This window comes from Elephas maximus, chromosome 9 (assembly GCF_024166365.1).
Source record: "Elephas maximus indicus isolate mEleMax1 chromosome 9, mEleMax1 primary haplotype, whole genome shotgun sequence".
Taxonomy (NCBI): Eukaryota; Metazoa; Chordata; class Mammalia; order Proboscidea; family Elephantidae; genus Elephas; species Elephas maximus.
In genome coordinates, this window is record NC_064827.1 from 28,722,077 (window position 1) to 28,748,015 (window position 25,939).

Below are 25,939 nucleotides of genomic sequence, written 5' to 3' on the forward strand. Positions count from 1 at the left end.
AAATAATATGCTTATAGACTAATAAAGGCAATAGACTGTCTATGACTACCCAGAATTGATAATTTCACATACAATTTTCTTCAAGTGTACACACCAAGATCCACTCATCCGTCTTTGATTCCTGGCTTCCTCTCCCACCTCCAATGCTTAACAAATGCCTTTCTCCATATCACCTTCTGGGGAAGCCCTGTCTACTTCCTATCATGCAGTCAAGCCCTGCTCCTCCTTTATAACTTTGACTTTCCCCAATAAGCCTTCTCCGTGTCCATTTGTACCATTCATTCTAGCATCCCCTCTCACCCCTGACGTGCACATTCTGTGCATTCAGTGCTCTTATGTTGTCTGCTCCAACTGGAGCATTTAGACCAAGTAACCTACAAGCCGAAAAGGCAGGCAAGAACCTACTTATTTGAGGTTGCTACCAAAATCACACCAATCATGGTGGCAAGAAAGCCTGAGTTTCTAATGCTGTGGCTGGTTGTTGAAGCAGGTCCTGAGTATACCCAGAGTTTCCTTCCCACCTTACCAATATTGAATGTCAAAAGGAGCAGCTGACCTGACTAGAATGTCCTTTTCTGTTGCTCCAGGATTCTTCTACAACCAGATGATTCCTTACAGATCTTGGCACCAGTGGAAGCTGATGTGGGTTTCTACACTTGCAATGCCACAAACGCCCTGGGATATGACTCCGTCTCCATTGCCGTCACGTTAGCAGGTAACATGAAAATTCCTGTTCAATTCAATTCAGAAACCTTTATCGAATGAGGACTTATAATTTGCCAAGCAGGCCCAGGGGACACAGAGAAATATCACACCAAGATCCTGCCTTCAGGGAGTTTAGAATCTACAGGGAATGAGGACGAAATGTAGTATGAGATAGAATGAAATAAGTGCTATAACACATATCCAAAAAGTGGGCAAGGACAGTTCGTTCCAGCTCGGAGGTCTTAGAGTTGGGCATTGAAGGATGAGTAGAATGTTGATAAGTACAGATGGGGGATATATTCCAGACAGAACAACATGAGCCAAAGAGATGGTGCAAGTAAATACCATGCTGGGGGAACATGGATCCTGAACTGTGATAACTGAATGCTCTCTGGGGGGCCTGTTGTTTCTCCTTGTTCTACCTGTTGCAAAGAAGACTTGAAGACCTGCAGGCAATTGGAATTCTGTGGTCATGGCTTGGAGCAGGGCTATTCACCAGAACTGCTCTCTGATTTTGTTATACCTCTTATCCAGTGCACCTGCCAACACTTTGCCTTTAGCCATAGAAGTTAGACAAAATATTTTATATATAGTGACTTAAGTTATTGCCACTTAGAGTACAACGTCTCACAATATTGTAGTCTTGTAATAATGTACTTTTATAAAACCTCTTTTATATAGAACAAATCTTTGTCTTTAAAACCGAAAGAAATCATACATAACAGCTGGACCAGGGTCCTCATTTCATAGAGGCCAGGCAACCTGAGGGCACACAGCTGCTCTGCTAGTGGCAGAGAGAAGAAGGGAACTGAGGTCTCCCAACTCCCGGTTCATTGTTCTCTCCACGTCTCCACTGCCATACAAAATAAGGATCCCTTTTCTCGGATCAGGGCCATTCGGTCTTTGTGGCACTGCATTGCACGTGTTTGTATTTATTCTTTTCAATTGCCGCTCACATCAGGTGATTCAGTAGATGCCAGAAAAGCCAATATCACACTATGCTGACCTCATCGTTCTGTGCCGGGATTATGTTGTCACACTGGACTCCAGTCACACATGCTACTACTCCCTTGCATTATCTGTTTAACAGCAGTGTTTCTGCCCCTCTGACCTCAAGCTGATCAGGAAAGGGACCTTTAGCAGGAGGCTTTGCAGAGATGATGAAAGTCCACAATGACTAAGGCAAGCTAAGGGGCCCTGGGGTGGATTAAAGACTGATATTATTAATGCCTATTTTTTGTGAATAAAACATTTGCTCTTCCCCTAATGTATCCCAGTTGCACTCTTTATTCCTCTCTTTATACAGAGTCCAGGTGTTCGGCACCAATCTCGTTAAATCCGTTTTGCCTTCCACCCTCCAGCCTGCCTGAGCAAGGGCACCGCTGACATCCTTCCAACTGCTGGCCAATAATGACTCTTCCAGGGTGAACTTTCTTGTTTATATTTATCCAGATACGGTTCAGCTCTCTAGCAGACTAAATACCCTTTGTTCACCCGAATTTAATACAATTAATAGAAACCTGTCTGGAATTACGCAAGACAGTTGTAACATCAGGCTGGTTTTCCACTCTTTGAAGAGAAGCTATTGGAGGCTGCCAATAGGTTCAGAGCCAGCAGCCAAGGGGGCACCAGGAGAAGGGAAAGAAAGGGGCCAACAGATGAAGCATAATCAGAAAGCCCACACCCAGGGCTTTGGGAGCCGTGTCCTTGTGCTTCAGCTGCTGGGGTTCGTTCAGGTCTGTAGCAAATCTGTCAAGCAGTCCCTTTCAAAGTTAAAGCTCAAAATGTATATGTTGCCTTAAAATTGTTTTCTCATCTTTACTTGAGGTTATCATCTACACCTGCACCAGTGACTATACTCACAGTATTCGGTGACTCACCAGCTCTTGCTCTGAGCATGTCCTCTGCCAAACGTTGTGAGACATAAAACAATAAATAAGACCTGAGCTTGGTGCCCCATAAGCTTACAGACTAGTGAAGGCAATAGATGTATACGTGACTACCTAGAATTGAGAGATCATTACGATTTCCTTCATACAAGTACAGCAAGGTCCCACATAACCTGAATTGTGGGGGAAAACGTGTGCAAGCATTTCTAAATTTGATTATCATTTATACTTCTTAGTAGCTGTGTGATCTTGAGCAAAGTATATAACCTCACTGAGTCTTAGTTCTCGTCTGTAAAAATGAAATTGGCAATAATGTCCAGGGTTGTTGTGAGGTTAAATAAGACAGCACATGTGAAAATGCACTTAGCCCAATGCCAGGCACGTAGTTCACACTCAATAAATGTTAGCTTCCTTTTCGTCCTCTAGCTTCTTCTAGAATAAAATACATCCTGAAAGTAATTCTAAGATATTGAAAACTTTAGCCCAACTTTGCTTCCATTTATTTTTCACTGTACGTCTTCCCACTGACATTTCTCAAGTATGGGCTTAGAAACTGATTAGCAATCAAATCCTCATGGTAAATCTCAGCGACTTTTAAAGACATTGCAGAGATTTTACTCTGACGTCAGTATGAATGTAGGCCAAAGAGAAACAAAAAAAAAATTTTTTTTTTTTTGAGGCTAAGCTGCTCAGGTGTCCCCCTGATTTTGTAAGGAAGCTATGGGCTTTGGCCTGCTAGTACTTCTGATTTGACCAGACGCACCGAAGTTGACTCATAACAATTCACAAGAAAAGGTATTACGTGGCAGGCACTTAACCCTAGGGGTTCTGGAGCCTCGTGGTCTAGGTTTGAGTTCTGGCTCTGTCACTTCTTAGCTGTGTAGCCTTGAGCAACTTCTTGACACTTCCTAACTTAGTTGCTTCATCTGTGAAATGGTAATAATAGTAGTACCTTACTCAGAGGGTCCTTAGGGAAACTAAATGCATTCATTCATATAAAATGATTATAACTGTCCCTGACATAGAGCAAACACTCCATATTTGTAAACTGTTACTATCATGAAGATAATGTAAAAAAAACAAATGCCAGCTTATTTTTACAGTAGCAAACGGAGACTCCTTTTCAAAGACCAAGTGCCTGTAGACCCTTTGTAGAGCCCGCCTTTCTCAATGTCTCAGGTTCTGGGGAAGCTGAATTAGCATCCAAAAAGTGCTTAGAGGGCCTGGATTCAGAGCAGATGGCTCTTGGTGAGAATCGTTTCAATGGTACTTCCCCACTGAGTCTGCCCCATGCCCCGGATTGAGTGTATTGCCAGTTCTGCCTCTAAGATGCATTTAGTTCCGTTGCTTACTCTCTACACAGATTTTCTTTAAACATGTATATGCAGTTTAGTTTTAGACATACTAATACAGCCAAAGGAGCCCTGGTGATGCAGTGGTTTAGGGCTCAGCTGCTAACCAAAAGGTCAGCGGTTCTAATCCACCAGCCACTCCTTGGAAACTCTATGGGGCAGTTCTACTTTGTCCTATAGGGTCGCTAAGAATCGAAATCGGCTCCACAACAACAGGTTAATACAGCCAAAATCTTCTTTGCTGTGTCCTGTTTTAGCCTGGGAAATACTGACTTTAGTAGTTTTGGCTTTACTCCATTATGTGTTGATTTTATCATTTGAATCTCAGATTTGAGAATACCTTTTTTTTTTTTTTTACCAGTGTCTCTCAGTTTCCGCTTGCTAGAGATGGCCAAACACGATTATTACCTATCTGTCCACCCTGGGATGAGCATAGAACACTCCCAGCCATGTGGACCCAGTGGCACAAAATTCCTCTCTCTACTGAATTTACTTAATGGATGCCTGTTGCACTGCTCAGGGTGTAGATGAGAGTAGCTTACAGTGGAGAAGAGGGTAGCAAGGAGAAGTATAAGGATGTCACCAAAATGTCACACACCTAAAGTTCTGAAGCTCTGATTTTGTTGTGTCTGGGTATAAACAAGGCTAGGTAAAGGAGAGTTTATAGTATGTATAGGGGTTGGCACTAAGACTGGAGGGCGCATCTTGACCAGTCAGATTCAGTCCTCAGCCAAGTTGCTAAGAAATCTTCCAGGTCTGAATGGGGTAGGCAGGCTTTTAAAGGAAAGCAGTAGTTTCCTGGTAAATTGCTTCAGTCTGGATCAGCAGGGTTTAGCTCTACTTACCAATGCAGATGAGGGCCTTTCCAGGTGTGGACTATGGGTGAGGTCATAGCCATACGGAAAAGGTTTTTTGGTTGTCATTGATTTTACAAGATCACAAAAGAGATACTGTAAGGCTGCCTGACATCATCACTGGAAAACGAGAGGAAGATGAGGGTTGAGAGACAAGCATATCTTTCATTGAAAGGAGAAAACACAGATGAGCTTGTTGGATGTTTTCACAGGAAGAGAGAGACATAAAATGTATCTCCTTTCCTGGCATGTTTTTCTGCTTTTTTTTTTATGAGTCGAATAGCTGACACATACTGTGTCTAATAAAGAGATCACAGAAACCTCACTGGGAAAATAACAGTAAAAGGCAGTTGAGTTTTGTTTGTTTGTTTTTTTAATTGTTTTTTCAAAGTCTTCTTTCTCTGCCCTTCCTCATCATGATTTAGGAGCTGGAATAAAATACAAGCAATTTTAGAAGACTTTCATAATGTAGGTCATTTCAAATTGGTATTTCTGAAGTTTTCATCCAGCAGTTCCTTAACCAGAGGAGGATTTTGCTTCATAGAGAGACTCAGAGAGGGCCTTGTCACCAGGGCAGAGGCTGACAAAGGAATGTTTGTTCCAGTGCACTAGATTAAAGGGAAAGATAGCCAGGTTTGGCTGTGTTCCTTGCAGTACTGGGAACAATGTGGTAATGGCGGTTGACTGGTTCAAGCTGCCATCAAGGGGACCTCTTTGATAGAATACTGAGTACCTAAGGCCTTCAGGTTTTCCTCAATATGTACAGATATGCAGAATGTCCACGTAAGATCACTGGCTTTTATAAAACTTACATAAAATGATGAGAGTGTAGCGGGGGGAATACTGTTTACTTTGCCCCCCAGTAGACTAGAAGAAACAAACAAGGAAGTACATATGGTCCAAGATAGCTCATCTGCAATGCCAAAAAGGCAACTCACGTATCTGTCAAATGAAATGAGGAAGGGATGGATGGCTGGACAGGTGGCACAATGTACAATATCTTTGCTTAGTTGTTCCTGGAAAAGAGGCTGCGGCATCCCTTGGCTGTACCAGGTATGGGGACCCTTGTCTAGGATTTTGCAGTAGAACATGCAAAAAAATTTAAGATGGCACCATTGGCTGCCTTATTCTCTTAAAGAATCAACTTCAGTTGAATAATTAGAAGAAGCAATGGCAATAACCTGACACACTGCCGTTGGCAAGAAATGTCTTTTAGAGAACAGTGATGGAAATGAGGAAGGAGAGAGAAGGTATGCAGCCTAGGAATGTTCAGAAAAGGGCAATCTAAGCCCTACCCACTTCTTTAGATCCTAAGGGTGCTACAATATTTATCCTGAAGGCATACCAACTAAGCAGAATTTCAAGGGTGAAGAAATTCCTTCTCATTTTTTTGTGCAAGATAATTAATAGTGATATGTTGACCCTGAATCATCAAGAAAAGGTTAAATGACATTAAAACTATTTTTCAGCTTTATTGACATATAATATGTAATAAAAAATTATTATACATATCATAAAATCCACCCCTTGTGAGTGAGTATACAACTCAGTGATCTTTAGTAAATTTATAAAGTTGTGTAACCATCAACACAATCCAGTTTTTTTAATGTTTTACAGTTTATTGAGATAGAATGTATATACCATACATTTCACCCTTTTAAAGTGTACAATTCAGTGAGTTGTTTATCCATCACCACAATCAATTTTAGAATTTTCATTATTCCAGGAAGAAACTGCAATCCTTAGCCCTCGCTCCCTAACACTCTGTGTATCTCCATTTTACTCAGCCCTAGGCAACCACTTATCCACTTTCTGTCTCTATAAATTTGCCTGTTCTGGGTATTTCATACCAATGGACTCATACAATATGTGGTCCTTTATGACTGGTTTCTTTTACTTAGCGTAATGTCTTCAAGTTTCTTCCATGTTGTAGCATGTGACAGTACTTCATTCCATTTTATGCCTGAATGATAGTCCATTTTATGTGTATACCAGATTTTTCTTTTATCCATCAGGTGTTGAGCATCGGGGTGGTTTCCTTTTTCTTTCTTTCTTTTTTTTTTTTGGCTTTTATGAATAATGCTGCTATTAACATCCATATTCGAGTTTTTGTGTGGACATACGTTTTCATATCTCTTGGGTGTATAGACCTAGGCATAGAATTGCTGGGTTGTAAGGTATATTTGGAGTCCTGGTGGCACAGTGGTGAAGAACTATGGCTGTTAACCAAAAGGTCCACAGTTCAAATCCACCAGCTGCTCCGTAGAAACCCTATAAAAAAAAAAAAAACCCAAGTGCCGTCGAGTCGATTTCGACTCATAGCGGCCCTATAGGACAGAGTAGAAGGAAACCCTATACGCCAGTTTTACTCTGTCCTACTGGAAACCCTGGTGGTGTAGTGGTTAAGTACTACGGCTGCTAACCAAAAGGCCAGTAGTTCGAATCTGCCAGGTGCTCCTTGGAAACTCTATGGGACAGTCCTACTCTGCCCTATACGGTCGCTATGAGTCAGAATCGACAGCAGTGGGTTTTTATAGGGTCACTATGAATCAGAATTGACTCAATGGCAATGAGTTTGGTTTTCTTTTTTTTTCTTTTTTTAAGTACATTTGGAGCCCTGGTGGCACAGTCATTAAGAACTTGGCTTCTAACCAAAAGGCCAGCAGTTCAAATCCACCAGCCACTCTTTGGAAACCCTATAGGGCAGTTCTACTCTGTCCTTTCAGGTCACTAAGAGTTGGAACTGACTTATCAGCAGTGGGTTATTAAGGTACGTTTATGTTTAACTTTTTAAGAAACTGCTAACTATGTTCCAAACTGGCTGCACCATTTTATATTCCCACCAGCAATATATGAGGGTTCCATTTTCTGCACATCATCGCCAACACTTGCTATTATCTGTCTTTTTATTATTGCCATCCAGTGTGTATGAAGTGGTGTTCCGTTGTGATTTTAATTTACATTTCCCTGGTAACTAACGACGGTGAGCATCTTTTCATGTGCTGGTTAGCTAGTTTTGTAGTAGTGAGGACTGTGGTGTAGTGGAGAGTGTATACACCCTGTATATTAGTTTTCTATGCCTGCCATAACAAAGTGCCAAAAACTTAGAGGCTTAAAACAACACAAATTGATTAACTCACAGTTCTGTAGGTCAGAAATCGGTACGGGCTAAAATCAAGATGTTGACAGGCTGCATTCCCTTCTGAAGGTTCTAGGGAGAATCCTTTTGTTACTCATTCGGTTGTTGACAGAATTTAGTTACTTGCGATTTAGGACTGTGGTCCCCATTTTCTTGCTGGCTGTAAACCAATGGTCATTCCTAGCTTCTAGAGGCCATTGCATTCCTTGGCTCTTGGCTCCCTTCCTCCATGTTACATCTCTCAGACACACACTTCTGTCTCCCTCTTCTGATTGAAAGAGCTCATGTGATTAAATTGGGTCCACCTAGGTAATCTAGGATTAACAACCTTAATTCCATCTGCACCCTTAATTCCCTTTTGTCATTTACTGTAACATAGTTATAAATTCCAGGGATTAGGACATGGATATCTTTGGGGAAGTATTATTCTACCTACCATACCCTATCCGAAGGGTTATGGCTCATTTTCATTTTACTGTTGCCAAAGAAAATGCAAATCTAATGTTGATAGACTTTCTACTTTTTCTAGAGAAGCCAACCCCACCCCCAAAAAAAATAGAATCACTTTTTTTGCAATATCCCAATTTTAAAATGTGCCCAAGTAGTTCAAATTTTAAAAAATTCATTTCAGGCTAAACATGTTTGTGCTCTGAACATAGCCTAGAGGTTAAATCTTTCATTCCCTGCTTGTATATTTCACCTCACTTCCCAGATATAGTCAGGGTGTTACTCAGTCCGATAATGATTTATTTAGTCACGTTACACTAACTAAAACCATGTAATGATTTGGGTGGGAGAGAAACATTTATTTTTCACTATTGCTAAAAAGGAAGCTTACTATAATAATAGAATAAGTAAAATTCTAGGGAAAGCTTTGCTTCATTGCGCAATTTAGAAACAGATTCCAAACTATAAACCTGTCTCCTGATTGTAAATGGAGGGGTTTTAAATAGCTGCACTCTTGGGTGTCTTTTAGACAAAGAGTTCTATGAATCTCTTGCATACAAATAAAGTACAACAATCACCACCCACCACTATCAGCTATAGAGTCCACTTACCTGATTGTCTAACATTTGCAAAGTTACTGGCCTTATCTTTTTGGGAATAGAAGACTAGATGAAAAAAAGAAGTAAAGCTTTTGCAGTGAAGTCTTGGAAAGATAACTAGTGAAAGGAAAAGTGGAGCAGAACCTTGGAATTGTTCTCAGAGGCTGGCAAGGAGAGAGGGCAGAGGGTGAGTAGTTGACCCACGAGTGAGATGCTGACTCAGGAGGCGAGAGGAAGGTGGAAGTGAAGGAGACCTTGCAAGAGAGACAGCAGGACAGGAAGGAGTTAAAAATTTCTGAGCTATAAAATGTGAAAGGCATTTGGAAGGAGCACTAGGCTAAGAAAAAAGCATGCATGTTAATGTAACTATTATCTGTAACAAAGCAACTCTTGTTAAAACTGCTGGGTAGCAAGATTCTGAAAAGCTTCCAGCCAGCAAGGGATGGTAACTGGACATTGATAGTTAGCATCCATTATTAGATTTCGGGTGTATAAATATTGTTTGTGTTTCTAAGGGCTTTCGTAGGTTCATGCTAATCCTGTACCCTTAAATCTTATTTCACTCATGAGGGCTTAAGTTCTTTGATTGGAAATTCTCATTTCAAGGATTTTTCCGAGACTTAGCTCCAGTGATCCCTGTGAGGGGCCTGTGATAATTGCAGTGTAAGCAGGGGCTAGCATCTCTTAAGGCATTTCTTTGATAGGCTCACTCATTACAAGTTATTATCTGTTGATTAAATCAGGGTTTAATACAATTTACTTAGCCTTAGTTTTAGATACTGAAAATATTTGAAATTTATAACACTTTATGGCTTTAAGAAATGCTGTGTGGTAGAATATTTTAATTAGTAGGTATCACTATCTTATTGACCTTTCACTTGAATTTTATTATACAGTCTCATGGGGTCACCAGAGTCCAGCTGGCATATATTGTTGCAGAACTCACCTGGAAGTGGCTATGTTTTGGGATCTCCATCAAGGCCAGCCTTAGTGTGAATTTTAAGCTACCTGCAGCTGTCTAGATACTGACGGCAGCGTAGGGAGAATCCATCATATTTAAAGTATCTGTTCTTACTAATTATCCTGGAACTCTGACGGCTCTTCAAGATAGGAGCCGTGTAGTTCCCTCTTGTTAACAGATTTATTCTTTTTCCTCTTACCTGTCTTCTTCCTCTTTCTTCCCATTAGCTTTTTTTTTTTCTGTGTTCTCTTAGTTTATCAAAATTTCCCAACACTAATCATAGCGTTTTCTCATTGAGTTATAGCAGGGATAATGCTGATGATAGTAAGTAAGGCATTTCCTAAGAGCTGTACATACATTTGGAACCCTGGTGGCGTACTGGTTAAGTGCTACGGCTACTAACCAAAGGGTCAGCAGTTCAAATCCGCCAGGCGCTCCTTGGAAACTCTATAGGGCAGTTCTACTTTGTCCTATAGGGTCGCTATGAGTCGGAATCAACTCGCTGGCACTGGGTTTGGTTTGGTTTGGTTTGGTTCGGTTCGGTTCGGTTTGGTACATATATTCATTTACTTCTTCCTCTCCACAATAATAAAAGTACAAAACCAAGGCACAAAAAGATTAAGGAACTTGCTAAGATCCCTCAGCTATTAAGTGATGAAGCTAGGACACCTGACATGTAGGCTTCCAGTTCTCGTGCTTATGCCTGCTGCAGACATCACTAGTTCACCATGCATTTTTGCCGCCCAGTCCTAATGAATGTAGCCCAGAATTCATATCTAAACAGTACTCCAAACAGACTCTGCCAGTCACTAGACTTAGCTTCAGAATCTGAAACCTGTTTGCCATTTATGTATCCTTTCTGGAACTCTCAGGTAACCTCCAAAGCTGTCCCTTGCAGCCTTTGTTTCTTTCCCTGCCCAGTTTCCCAGTCATCTTTCCCAAGTCCTCTCGTCTTTCTTGGAAACAAATATATACACACACTTCCTATCCTAGATTGGCTCTAGCTGAAAAATGAGAATCTGGTATCTTTGAAGTAGAATTCATTTTTAATAGCTAAGGATAAGAAAGAACCATTTTCAATTGATATGTGTATCTCAAGATGTAAGAAGAATTGAAGAAGACCCAGTGATTCATTCGGTGGGTCAACAAATATTTGTTAAACCTGGATTATTTAGGGTTTGCTAACTGCTGTAGAGTCCATTTGGATATCACAAATGGTTAATCGCTCAACTACAGGCTGAAAAGTTGGCAGTTTGGACCCATCCAGAGGCGCCTTGGAAGACAGTTCTGGTGATCTGCTTCTGCAAGGTCACGGCCTTGAAAATCCTGTGGAACAGTTCTGCTGTACACACATGGGGTCACTGCAAGTCAGAATCAGCAACAACTAACAACAGCAGCTGCTGTAACAAACAAACCCATAAATATATGATGGCTAAAATATGGTAGTTTATTTCTTTCTCATGTAAGGTCTAAAACAAAGAATTGTACAAGAGGGTTTTTGTGGGTTGAGTCAAGAAGTGATACACTTCACTTCTGCTCAGGTTCGATGTACTAGCTCTCAATCCCATGCCCACACCTAACTGCAAAGAGCCTAGAACATGCTCTAGCCATGTGCCCAGGAAGAAGAGGAAAAGCATTTGGTTACCAAAACAGTAACTGCCATGGCTTCTAAAATGGCAGGCACCATGCTGTTGAAAACAAAGTTCCAGTTAGCAGAGGCCTGAAATTCAGCCCTGAGAAAAAATTACTATAAATGCTTTCTGTTCTTGGCTTCAGTCAAAACGCAAACCTTCTATCTCCTCTGGCTCCTCTTTCAATCACCGTTATACTGGGCCATAGATATTTTTCAGGCACATATGTTCAGATGTTTTCCCACTGGCGTTTGATTCTACCCAGAGTCACACATGAGGGAAAGAGGTCTGAGGCAGAGCCGAGACTGTGCACAGGAAAGTACTTCTGAGCATTTGCTCCTGGGGCTGTTCACCTGTCCCTGTCTCTTTCCCCAGAGTTACTCATCCTTCAGAATCAGGAGAGTGCCTGGATTGCTGAGCTGCAGTTGTTAGTTGCTACCGAGTCGATTCCAAGTCATGGCTACCCCGTGTGCGCAGAGTACAACTATTCCATAGGGTTTTCAAGGCTGTGACCTTTCAGAGCAGATTGCCAGGCCTATCTTCCAAGGCACCCGTAGGTGGGTGCCATCCCCCAACCTTTCAGTTAGTAGTCAGGACTTAACTGTTTACACCACCCAGGGACTACAATTGCTGAGCACGTCTGTTTTAAAAGCATCACGAGGTGGAACTTCTTCCCCAATCATCTTCAGACCCTTGGATACTGACACACAAGTTCTAGATCACAGTTCAGGTTTACCCTTTGTACAAGCACTACCCTAGCTCACCAGTAAGGCTTCATTTTCCTTGTTATATATTCTTCTCACAGAAACCATAATCCAAAAGCCAAGGGGTATGATGAAGTCAGAAGGAACTGAACAAAAAAATTCTCTTAGCACTTCTTTTTCCGTATCTGACTCTCTTTGGGGGGGTTGATCCTTCATATTAGCCTAATAAGTTAAAAAGCCTGCCTTTCTTTCCATGTCTTCATTTTTCTTAAGTACATATAGATACTTAAGAAAAATGAAGACATGGAAAGAATTTTTTTTTTTTTTTTACATATAGATACATAGATACAAAACTAAGCATAACCTTCTTCTGCTTATAGCTTTCATTCAACTATAACACAAAGTTATATATGAAGTATAACCTTATCTATAAACGCTAACCGAACCTGCTGGCTGATGTCGATTTGCTGCAACGATATGGCTGCTTGCACCATGTACACACCACTGACTGCTGAGACGCAGCTCACGCTGCAAAGGGCTCCGTGATGGTGCTTTTGTTTTGCCTATTGGGAAATCTTTTTTGTTACTGGGTGCCATTCTCTTTTTTAGTATTAGCACAGCCGCGTAATTTGCCATTTCAGCTCTTCTGTGCATCCCTCTTATCACTTGTAATCTTGCGCACAGACATGGGTGCTGGGGTCACATGGCAGTATTCAGTTATTCATCCAGGTGATGTAAACTAGGCTTATGCTGGTTTTTATTATTATTATTATTATTATTAAAAGAAGAACTCCAATTTTTAAATTTTTAATAGAGAACTAGTGACTTGTCAAAGTTCCACAGCACCAGGAATCAGAGGAACCAGTAAAAGAAAAACTTAAAAAAATGTAATGCATGAGTATCAAATCTGGCTGCATATTTAGCAACCTTGGAACCTGTTACAAAGGGAGGTTACAGCTTTCACCTCACTACCTGAGATTGGGAGTTATTAGCTCTGGGGTGGAATAAAAATATGTGATTAAGAAACATTGTTTTCATTATAAATTTCTACAGATTATAACTATTTGGATAACTCTGTGTCTTAACAGTGAATCATAAAGGTAATAAGAATGTCTAAGCAGCAGCCTGTGCTAACAACAGCGCCCCTGGTGATGGCGGGGTGGGAGGAGGCCATTACTTTTGAGTAAAAGCTCAATATAATTAATTATGGGCTGAATTTAATTCACTGACATTTGAATTTTATAGCTATACACTTGCAGCCATAAAAACCACCTTTATTATTAAAATTCCTGTAGGAAAAATAACATGGTAATTGCGAGTCTGAAACTCCCTGGTTCCTAACCTCCTTTTCCCCATTGGCACAGTCGTTTTTATAACACAGTGAGGCAACTACAGTAACAAGTGCCCTGGGAGTTCTGAGGCAGCCAGTCCACAGACAAGGATTTGGGACCCCCGGTCACAAGCAGTGGGCTTTAGGTCAAAGATCTGGGACCCAGTTCAACCCTGTGGCTTGCTAGCTTTGTGGCCTTGGACAAGTCATAGAACCTTTCTGAGCCTAAATTCCTTGTCTACACACGAGGATAAGAATACTTGACTTGCCTGCCTCTCAGGGTTGTGATTGATGCAAACAAAAATAAATCTAGATAATCCACATGACACAGAGAGAGAGAGAGAGAGAGACTTAATAGATATTTACTGAGAACCTAGGTCCCTGGGTGGCACAGTCTGTACTGGACTATTCACCTAAAGGTTGGAGGTTCAGATTCACCCAGCAACACTTTGGAAGAAAGTCCCGCTGCTCTGCTTCCGTAAAGGAAACCTTATGGGGCAGTTCAACTCTGACACATGGGGCCGCCGGGAATCAGAATTGACTGAACAGCATCTGGTTCGATTTTTGTCTTTTGTTTGGATTGAGAATTTACTGTGTGCCAGGACTACATGCTAGAAATAAAGAACAGAACAAGAGAGATGTGATCCCCGCTGTCATGCAGATTCCATGGTAGGGGCCAGGGAGGGAGGGTGGATAACAGACAAATAAATAAAATATATTTCAGTCATTCTAGTGCTTATGAAGAAAATGGAGCTGGTGATGGGATACATGACTGGCAGGAGTGTAAGGGGAGCATGCTTTAGATGGGGTGGTTAGGAAATGTCTCACTTCAAAAAAAAAAACCAGATTCATCGCCATCAAGTCTATTCCGACTCATAGCAACCCTGTAGGACTGAAGAACTGCCCATAGCATTTCCAAGGCTATAAATCTTTACCGAAGCAGACTGCCACATCTTTCTCCCGAGGAGCAGGTTCAAACCACCAACCTTTCGGTTAGCAGCCAAGCTCTTAACCACTGCGCCACCAAGATCCCACCAGGAAGTGATATTTTTGCACAGAGGCGTGAATGACGACAAGATAGTAACGCAAACAACCGTAAGTGGAGGGTGTCAGGGAACAGCCGGTGCCAGTGTACTGACGTGCTGGAGGAGCACAGAGAAATCCACGGTGATTAATGGGGAGCGTGGTCTCACTGAGGTAGGAGAGGTGGGCTGCTGGACCAGAACATGTGGGGGAAGAAGCTTGAAATTTTGTTCTAGTTACACTGAGAAAGCACTGGATAATTTAAGCAGAGGAGTTGTATGATGGGATTCATGTTGTAGAAAGATCAACACCACCACCCATACCGGCAAAGGCTCAATGGGGAGCCTAGACATCTACCTTCAACAGACAGTAACAAGGTTGTCATAAGAAGAGACTGTCACGAAGGAGGTAGAAGCAGGGAGACCAGTTAGACTGTGCAGCAGGCCAGCTAGAGATGATGGGAACTGGTATTAGATTAGAGCAATAGGATGTTGGTTAGATGTAGGATATTTTTTGGAGTTAGAGCTGGGTAGTTGCTTATGGGTAGGGAGGTAAGGTAAATATACCCATATTAATTCAGTGTCATTCCAGCTGTACTCTCCCATGATCCCCTCATGCAAATTATTTTCACGTCAGTTCATACGTAATCTAAAATACATGGATATATGTGAAACAGGCCCCTAACCAGTCGAAACAGACGTGGAGAATCTATGCACCTACTCAAAGGTGAGCTCCTCAGAACCATACTCAAGTGCCTGCCCTTAAACACAGTTCTAACTAGCCTAAAGATCTATGCCTAGCAGACAGTAAAAGGGGAGAGGAGAGGAAAGGAAGGAGGGACATTTTCGAATATGAAGCTCTGTGACTGTGCAAGCAGAACTAAAGGGTAAATAAATGTAAGAGAAACCAAAAAGTATAAAAAACTAGGCATAAGACTTTAAAGGGCATCACGGAGATAATAGTTTTCTTCACAGTTAACAAAGGCAGGGAAGAGTTGAATGCCACTGTAGAATGGTCTGTCTATAAAATGGTTAAAACAAAATTAAATCTATTTGACTTATGAAAGATTCAGCTTTAGGTATATGAAAATGATCTCATATGGACCCTTGTATCCCCAAGGTGCTCAATAAATAAATCTTTTCATTGTATTTTATAGTCATGTGCGTGACATGCTGTAATTTTGTCTCCAACTGATAAAGGCCTGTTAAAATGTAGTGTGCATAGAACTTCCACTTCCGGGAAGGTGGAGTAGATGAACTTTTCCCTGTTCCTCCTGCTGAGAACAAAAATCTCTGGACATAAAAAAAAAGAGAAAGAAAAAAAATAAGACGGAGGGATAGAGATAAGAAGGCAGATCAGATAGGAACCTTGGGACCCAAGAAATGACACAATTATGAGTTTCCTGGGTTTTCTTTTTATCTCATCTATCCCAAACTTGGAGGCAAAAATGTCAGCCACCTGGAAACACCAATCGGTACAAAAAAAAAAAAAAAAAAAGCCCCAACAAAAGCCTGTTTTCTCTATCCAAAGGACCAGAAATGGGAAAGTCTAGCAAGACAGGAAACTTAGACAGAAACCACTCCATTCCAGCCAAACACCACTGAAAACACTCTGGCCCAAGTGCCACCACCCCCAACCCCCATGCCAGCAAAGGCCCAGACATCCACCCTCACTAGACTCTAACAGTGTATCTCAAAGCCCCCACCAATGTGGCGTCAAAGAAGACAGAGATTTTCATTTTGATACAGGTACAAAATCAATTCAATGAAGGAAAAATAGCCCGTTCAATAAATGATGCTAGAGCAGTTGGACATCCATAAGCAAAAAATGAACTTTGGCCTAAGTTTAACACTATAAAAAAATTAACTCGGTACGCATAAATATGGTAGAAATGTTTTGTTACAAATACTGCATCACAGTAAGAAAATTTTTAAATTAACTCAAAATGAATCACAGACTTAAATGTAAAACGCAAAACTATTTAACTTTTAGAAAATTTTCAGAGTCTTAATCTTGGTAAAGAGTTCTTAGACTTGATATCAAAAGCAGGATCCATAAAAAGAAAAATTAATAAATTAGATTTTTATCTATAAAAATTGTAAACCTTTACACTGCAAAAGACCCTGTTAAAAGAATGAAACCATAAGCTACAGACTAGGAGAAAATACTTGCAAACCAAATAGCTGACAAAGGACTTTGTTGTTAGGTGCCATTGCGTTGGTTCCAACTCACGGCGACCCTGTGTGCAACAGAACTAAACACGGCCCGGTCCTGCACCATCCTCACAGTTCTTGTTAAACGCTTGAGCCCACTGTTGCAGCCACTGTGTCAATCCATCTCACTGAGGGTCCTCCTCTCTTTTGCTGACCCTCTACTTTACCAAGCACGGTGTCCTCCAGGGACTGGTCCCTCCTGATAACATGTCCAAAGTATATGAGACAAAGTCTCACCATCCTTGCCTCTAAGGAGCATTCTGGGTGTACTTCTTTCAAAACAGGTTTGTCCATTCTTTTCACAGTCCATGGTGTATTCAATATCCTTCGCCAACACCATAATTCAAAGGCATCAATTCTTCTACCATTTTCCTTATTAATTGTACAGGTTTCACATGCATATGAGGCGATTGGAAATAACATGGCTTAGGTCAGGGACATCTTAGTCCTCAAAGTGACATCTTTGCTTTTTAACACTTTAAAGAGGTCTTTGGCAGCAGTTTTCCCAATGCAGTTTGTCATTTGATTTCTTGACTGCTGCTTCCATGGGTGTTGATTGTGGATCCAAATAAAATGAAATCCCTGACAACTTTAGTCTTTTCTCCATTTATCATGATGTTGCTTATTGGTCCAATTGTGAGGATTTTTGTTTTCTTTATGTTGAAGTATAATCCATACTGAAAGCTGTAGTCTCTGATCTTTATCAGTAAGTGCTTCAAGTCCTCTTCACTTTCAGCAAGCAAAGTTGTATCATCTCTGTATCGAAGGTTGTTAATAAGTCTTCCTCCACAAATCACATTCTTTCTAATGTAACCCATATTCGTTATGATCCACACAATCAAATACCTTTGCATAGTCAGTAAAACACAGGTAAAGATCTTTGTGGTATTCTCTACTTTCAACCAAGATCCATCCGACATCAGCAGTGATATCCCTTGTTCCACATCCTCTTTTAAATCCAGCTTCAATTTCTGGCAGTTTCTTGTTGATGTACTCTGCAACCACTTTTGAATTACCATCAGCAAAACTTTACCTACATGTGATGTTAATGATATTATTCAGTAACTTCTGCATTCTGTTGGATTGCCTTTCTTTGGAATGGGCACAAATATAGATCTCTTCCAGTCAGTTGGCCAGGTAGCTGTCTTCCACATTTCTTGGTGTAGACGAGTGAGCACTTCAGTGCTGCATCTGTTTGTTGAAACGTCTCAATTGGTATTCTGCTAATTCTTGGAGCCTTGTGTTTTGCCAGTGTCTTCAGTGCAGCTTGGACTTCTTCTTTTGATACAACTGGTTCTTGATCATATGCCGCCTCCTAAAATGGTTGATTATCGACCAATTCGTTTTGGCACAGTAACTCTGTGCATTTCTTCTGTCTTCTTTTGATGCTTCCTGCATCATTCAATATTTGCCCTTAGAATCCTTCAGTGTTGAAACCTGAGGTTTGAATTTTTTCTTCAGTTCTTTCAGCTTAAGAAATGCCAAGCATGTTCTTCCCTTTTGGTTTTCTATGTCCAGCTCTTTGCACATGTGATTATAATACTTCACTTCAGGATAGATTTTGAAATGTTCTTTTTGATGACCAATATGATGTCATTCCTCGTCAGCTTGTCATAGTAGACCACATATATGTCCAATTCAAAATGGCCAATACCAGTACATTTCAGCTCACTAATGCCTAGGATATTGATCTTTATGCATTCCATTTCACTTTGTCAGCTTTCAGTTTTCCTAGATTCATATTTTGTACATCCTACATTCTGATTATTAATGGATTTTTGCAGCTGTTTTTTTCTCTCATTTTGAGTCATACCACGTTAGCAAATGAAAGTCCCAAAAGTTTGAATCCATCCATGTCATTAAGGTCATCTCTACTTTGAGGAGGCAGCTCTTCCCCGGTTGTATTTTGAGTGCCTTCCAACCTGAGCAGCTCATCTTCCAGCAGTGTATCATACAATATTACGCTGCTATTCATAAGATTTTCACTGGCCAATTTTTCAGAAGTCGACTGCCAGATACTTCCTCCTAGTCTGTCTTAGTCTGGAAGCTCCACTAAAACCCTTCCACCATGGGTGACCCTGCTGGTATTTGAAATACCAGTGGCATAGCTTCCAGCATCACAGTAATACACAAGCCACCACAGTACAACAAACTGACAGACAAATGGTGGGACAAAGGGTTAGTGTCTGGAATATAAAGAACTCTCAAGACTCAACAATGATGAAACAAGCTATGCAGTTAGAAAATGTGCAAATGACATGAAGAGATGTTTCAGCAAAGGCAATATACAGATGGCAAATAAACACATGAAAAGATGCTCAGCATCACTAGCCGTTAGGATGCAAATTAAATCCACAATGAAATATCACTACATACCTATCAGAATGGCTAAAATAAAAAATAGTGACACCACCAAATGCCAGCAAGGATGCAGAGAAACTGGAGCATTTATACATGCTAATGGGAATGGGAATGGAAAATGGTAGAGCCACTCTAGAAAAAGTTTGGCAGTTTCTTAAAAAACTGAACATGCAACTACCATATGACCTAGCAATTGCACTCCTAGGCATATGTCCCAGAGAAACCTATCCATGAATGTTTATAGTAGCTTCATTTGTAATAGTCAAAATCTGGAAACAATCCAGATGTTCTTAATTCGGTGAAGAAACCGTGGTACATCCATACCATGGAATACCATTCAGTGATAAAAGGGAATGAACTATTGATACAATCAGGGACCATGAGAGACCTAGAAGGATCTCCAGAGAATTATTCTGAGTGAACAAACAAATGGCAAAACAAATAAATAAAAGCCAACCACAAAAGGTTATATACTGTGCAATTCCATTTATATAACATTCTTGAAATGACAAAATTGTAGAAACAGAGAACAGATTAGTGGTTTCCAAGGGGTTAAGGAGGAGGTGGGGGCAACACGTAGGATCCTTGTGGTGCTGGAAATGCTCTGTATCTTGACTTCACTGGTGCCAGTATCCTGGTCATGATATTGTACTCTAGTTTTGTAAGATGTTATCATTGGGGAAAACTGGGTAAAGGGTAAGTGGGATTCTCTATAGTGTTTCTTACAACTGCGTGTGAATCTATACCTACTTGAAAATAAAAAGTTTAATTTAAAAAATTTAGCCTTTAAAAATGTAATGCACAGGATAATATGTTAACTCAATGCTAAAGTGTACAAAACATCCCAACTTGTTGTATAGCATCCTATAATTTCATATTGTTCAATACTTTCTCTTTTTCTTTTCTTTCACAACTCTGTGATAGGTACATAGGTAGTTGGTTGATTGGTCGGTTTTTATATTGTGCAGTTACAATTGTTTCAAAGGAAAACATGGTTAAGTGAAAATAATGTGGGTATACCAGACATTTATTGTTGGTCATTCCGTGTTTCAAGAGAATGCCCCAAGTCCACAGCCATTGTCTAGTAAAATCTCCCATTTCTTTTCATCTTCAGGAAAGCCACTGGTGAAAACTTCACGATTGACTGTGATCAACACGGAGGAGCCTGCAGTCACAGTTGACATAGGAAGCACCATCAGAACAGTGCAGGGAGTGAATGTGACCATTAACTGCCAAGTTGCAGGTGAGAAATTCATTCATATACCTATTCATTAGTTCAGATATTAACGGAGAGCTGTGTTAGGTTAGGAGATACAAAGACAAATTAGACACAAATTCTGCCTCAGAGTTTTGGTGCTGGTAGGAAAGAAATGGCATAAAAATTGAGAGGAGGAAAGGTTAATTCTGACTGGAACAGATGAGGTGGAAGAGGTGTTTTGTTTTGTATGTCCGCCTTGCACACTGGTAGAATGTGAACATACAAAGATGGGGACAACAGGCATTCCAGGTAGATCAAAGAGAGTGAGAAAATTCATGGGCGTAGGAAAGAAATCCTCAAGGCTATACAGGGAACAGTGTGTGTTTTAGTCTGGAGGGAGGCAAGAGTTACAGAGATGGTGTGGAGGGCACTAACATCAGCAAGACGGGCTGCTGCTGGATCATGGGAGACCTTGAACGCCTGGCCAACGAGTTTAGAAAAAGGCAGATAGAGAGTGACATTGAGGAGCCGTGTTGGCAGTAGAGTAAGCCAGCAGCAATTAAATAATGTGTATAAAAACCCTAGGGGTGGGACACTGAGCTTCTGTTGAGGGTAATGGTATAATTTAGGAACAGATGAGGGCGAAGGTTGAATAACATGATGAATGTAAGTAGCGTCACTAAACTCTACGTGTGAAGATGGTTGACATGTCGATATTTTATCACATATATATTTTGTTGTTAGTTGCCAGGGAGTCAACGCCAACTCATGGCAACCTTATATACAACAGAGCGGCACGCTGCCCAGTCCTGCACCATCCTCACAGTCACTGATGTGTTTCAGCTTATTTTTGCAGCCATTGTGTCAGTCCATTTCACGGAAGGCTTCCCTCATTTTCACTTTACCAAACATGATGTCTCTCTCTAGCAAACATATATATTTACCATAATTTTTTTTAAAAAACCAATTAGGAGTTTTCACTCCCAAAATGGAAAGAAGAAATGAATGGCTCTTGTGCCAGGGACCACATAAAGTCTGGTTGCTGTCTTCATTACATACACCCAACTGTGGCATCTCCACACCCAAACCCAGGTTCCCCAGTTGTACCCTGTCTGTAGAGTGAACAGGCAATAGCACCCCCTGCTCTGGAGGTTTCTTCATCTCAGATCTCAGTCCCATCATCTGGTGATTTATAAGGCCAGAAAACCCATTTTAGAGTAAGTGGAGGAAGACCTTAATCTAGGACACACTGTTTCCAAAGAGCAGGTGTGGTTTTGTCTGAAATATTCTGGTAGTCCCAGGAAACCAGAAGTAAGTCTATAATCATACATTAGCTTCTTTAAAACCCTCCGCTTGGCCTATAAGTCCAGCTTCATCAGCAAAGCCTTCTAGAACTAGATCTCTTCAGGCCCTGTACCCTAGATAGGAATTAAGACAAAACCCCTGACAGGGCTTCCCGTGAATGAGCTGCCCCTCTGTGCATGGATTGATGGTGTCAGTGGGGCCCTTTCTACAGAACAGTCACTTTCCACCTGATCACTATGAACATAACCCTCCTAGACATAACATGGCTAGAGATACACGTGGACAATGTTAGGTCTTTCCTTGAGGGTCGAGATTGATAAGAATTAAAGAAGGGAGAAAGGACAGCAAATGAGGGAATTGGGCATTTAAAGAAGACTGAGAGAACCAGAGTTCGGTTGGGGAAGTATTTACCATGGGGGGCCTGGGACACTAACCAACAGTTTTGGTCAGCTCCATGTTGCCCAGTGCCCGGTCTCCCAGACTTCATCCAGAGACTTACTCTTGGCGACCCTGCAGTGAGATTCTAGGTTATGTTCAGTTTTTGCCTGGCCACAATGTTACATTCTTTATTTTCATCTTTATTCATAGAACCATTTGTATTAATCATGATTAACTAAAAAATTCTTTGTGTCTCTTGTCATTATGCCTTTTGTTAAACAAGATATTGATTCAAAGTGGGTGGTAAAGAGCCTGCTTTTGATTACAGGTTAATCTGTGAATTTGCTGGACAAGTAAATTGTCATTGAACTGAGTCCCCAGTCAATTGTAATGCTAAAATGGCAGAAGGAACTACATTTACTTTCCGGCTACAGTGGCTCTGTGGCTTTCTCTCCAGTATTGGTAAACTCTACGCTGTCTCTAGTCGGGGGCTTAGTGACCTCCTGACTAAACCAATTGCTGTGGAATCAATTCCAACTCATGGTAACTCCATATGTTGCAGAGTAGAACTGTGCTCCACAGGGTCTTCAATGGCTGTGACCTTTCAGAAGCAGATCACCAGGTCTTTCTTCCAAGGCAGCCCTAGGTGGCTTCGAACCATCAACCTTTCAGTTAGTAGCCCAGTGCTTAACCATTTGCACCACCTAGAGACTCCATGACCTCCTGACTAGTTGGATACAATTCCCCAAGTCCTAATAATATTGCTAATGGCCTGCAATGTACAAGCTTGAGAATTAGTAGCATCCAACAAACCAAACCAAACCTAGTGCCGTCGAGTCGATTCTGACTCATAGCGACCCTATAGGACAGAGTAGAACTGCCCCATAGAGTTTCCAAGGAGCACCTGGCGGATTCGAACTGCCGACCCTTTGGTTAGCAGCTGTAGCGCTTAACCACTACGCCACCAGGGTTTCCATTAGTAGCATAGGCTCTGGTAATGGAAGGGGAAGTGGGATTCCTTAATACAAGCCTGGTTAACTAAGGATTTCAGATCAAATTCATTCATCTTATTCATTTGGCAGGTTTTTATTGTGTCCAGTCCGTATCTAATCCAAATTAGGTCAAGGAGAAGTAGATGGGTAAGATACAACTTCCAGAAAGCTCATGGTCTGGGAAGAAGAAAAGCTATGAAAATATACAATTAGAGTACAGTGTGATGTGTAGATATAGCTGTTAATTTGTTATTATAAAAGGAATATTGGAGAAAGTTCCAAAAGCACAGGAAAGTAAAGAAGATGCCAAAAGGAAAGAAAACAACCTGTTCAAATCCCACTCGCCAAACTCAGCCACAGTTGACATTTTAGCATATTTCCTTGCTATTACATTTTATCCTGTTTTTTTCCCCCACTTAATAATAAACAATTATCATAAAGATAATTTTAATGACTATATAGTAGTTCATCTTAATAATATTATATAATTTACTCATACAGTCTCACGTCCTTAGGTGTTTGAGTGGTTAGCCCTCTACTATTATAAATACCCGGTATAACTTTCGCACAGACATGCTTTCAAAGTGTAAAATGCAGCCTCACAAATTCTTCCCAGTCCTTAAGCATAAAAACCATTAAGCAAGGAATAAGATAGGACGTTTCCTTGAAAAGTGATCCAATCCACTATACCTCTTCCCTGTTTGTTCTCTATTTGCGAAGAGTCCAGAATACTGAGTAGGATATAAGGAGTTCAGTGAGGAGAGAGTATTTCAGTCAAAATGAATGAGATGTGCAAAGGGCCTGAGACAGAAAGAGCACGCTGCATTTGAAGAAATGAAATATAGCCAGGGTGGTTGTAGCATAGAGAGCAGGAAAGAAAATAGCATGAGATGAGTGTGTAAGATCTAGGCAGGGGCTAGATCTTACACACTCATAGATTATGGTACATTTTGGGGTTTTATCTTAAAAGCAAAGGAAGCTTTTGAAGAACTTACTTAGGAGATGATATTGGTAGGACTGGTGATGCAGAGTGGAGCCATGGTGATGTAGTGTTTAAGAGCTTGGCTGCTAACCAAAAGGTTGCCACTTCAAATCCACCAGCTGCCCCTTGGAAGCTCTACAGGACAGTTCTACTCTGTCCTATATGGTTGCTGTAAGTTGGAATCGACTTTACAGCAACGGGTTTTTTTTAACAGTAATGCAGAAATAAATATTTCAGAATTCAGTGATAGGCAGGCAGTATATTAGCTAGAAAGGAGCCCTGGTGGTGCAGTGGTTAAGCACTCAGCTGCTAATGAAAGGTTGGTGGTTTGAACCCACCAGCTCCTCTGCAGGAGAAAGACAGTGCTTCCATAAAGATTTATAGCCTTGGGAACCCTATAGGGCAGTTCTAACCTGTCCTGTAGGGTCACTATGAGTTGGAATTGACTTGACAGCAATGGTTATATTAGTTAGGGTAGTGTAGACTCTGGTAACAAGTAGATCTCCAGATGTATACTCAAAAACAATAAACCCATTGCCATCGAGTTGATTCCAACTCATAGCACCCCTACAGGACAGAGTAGATCTGCTCCATATGGTTTCTAAGGCTATAAATCTTTACAGAAGCAGACTGCCACATCTTTCTATCATGGAACAGCTGGTGGGTTCTAACGGCTGACCTTCCAGTTAGCAGCTGAGCACTTTAACCACTGTGCCACCAGGGCTCCTTCAAACACAATAGAAGTTTATTCTTTATTATTGCTTACCTAAGAGTCTAAGGAGAGTGTTCCTGGTAAGCGGAGAGAATATTTCCCATGCAGTCATCCTGGGTTACAAGATGCTGTTGGCTCCACCATCTTGAACACATGCCTTCCAAGGTCTCCCAGGGGTTACCACCATCCTGTCAACCAGAAGAGGGGAAAAACAAAGTGTGGAAGATGTTTTGGAAGATTTTTAAAGGCCACACCAGAACACTTGATTGTGCTCATGAGGAACCTTTACATAGATCAAGAGGCAGTTGTTCGGACAGAACAAGGGGATACCGATTGCTTTAAAGTAGGAAAGGTGTGCGTCAGGGTTGTATTCTTTCACCGTACCTATTTAATCTGTATGCTGAACAAATAATACGAGAAGCTGGACTACATGAAGAAGAACGGGGCATCAGGATTGGAGGAAGACTCATTAAAAATCTGCGTTATGCAAATAACACAACCTTGCTTGCTGAAAGTGAAGAGGACTTGAAGCACTTACTAATGAAGATCAAAGACCACAGCCTTCAGTATGAATTACACCTCAACATAAAGAAAACAAAAACCCTCACAACTGGACCAATGAGCAACATCATGATAAACAGAGAAAAGATTGAAGTTGTCAAGGATTTCATTTTACTTGGATCCACAATCAACAGCCATGGAAGCAGCAGTCAAGAAATCAAAAGACGCGTTGCATTGGGCAAATCTGCTGCAAAGGACCTCTTCGAAGTGTTGAAGAGCAAAGATGTCACCCTGAAGACTAAGGTGCGCCTGACCCAAGCCATGGTATTTTCAATCACATCATATGCATGTGAAAGCTGGACAGTGAATAAGGAAGACCGAAGAAGAGTTGACACCTTTGAATTGTGGTGTTGGCGAAGAATATTGAAAATACCATCGACTGCCAAAAGAACGAACAAATCTGTCTTAGAAGAAGTACAACCAGAATGCTCCTTAGAAGCAAGGATGGCGAGTCTGTGTCTTACATACTTTGGACATGTTGTCAGGAGGGATCAGTCCCTGGAGAAGGACATCATGCTTGAGAGAGTACAGGGTCAGCGGAAAAGAGGAAGACCCTCAATGAGGTGGATTGACACAGTGGCTGCAACAATGAGCTCAAGCATA

At 41.1% G+C, this 25,939-nt stretch overlaps 1 protein-coding gene and 1 long non-coding RNA gene across 8 annotated transcripts in view; one reads left to right on the top strand and one right to left on the bottom strand.

Annotated features, from left to right (window-relative positions):
* The window catches only part of ADAMTSL1 (ADAMTS like 1), a 389,033-nt gene that overhangs the window by 296,657 nt on the left and 66,437 nt on the right, over positions 1-25,939 (top strand). For all 6 annotated transcript variants that reach the window (XM_049896920.1, XM_049896922.1, XM_049896918.1 and 3 more), the window contains 2 exons: positions 588-715; positions 20,323-20,451. In XM_049896920.1, coding sequence (XP_049752877.1) covers positions 588-715; positions 20,323-20,451 — 257 coding nt within the window. The remainder of the gene's footprint in view (positions 1-587; positions 716-20,322; positions 20,452-25,939) is intronic.
* Positions 1-25,939, bottom strand: part of LOC126083317 (uncharacterized) — a 59,296-nt gene that overhangs the window by 4,755 nt on the left and 28,602 nt on the right. Inside the window, exons 5-7 of one of the 2 annotated variants that reach the window (XR_007518778.1) lie at positions 24,830-24,963; positions 22,123-22,221; positions 20,058-20,373 (exon numbers count right to left, since the gene is read on the bottom strand). This is a non-coding gene — a long non-coding RNA (uncharacterized LOC126083317). Of the gene's footprint in view, positions 1-556; positions 731-20,057; positions 20,374-22,122; positions 22,222-24,829; positions 24,964-25,939 lie in introns of those variants that run through there. The other variant, XR_007518777.1, reaches the window with a different exon arrangement.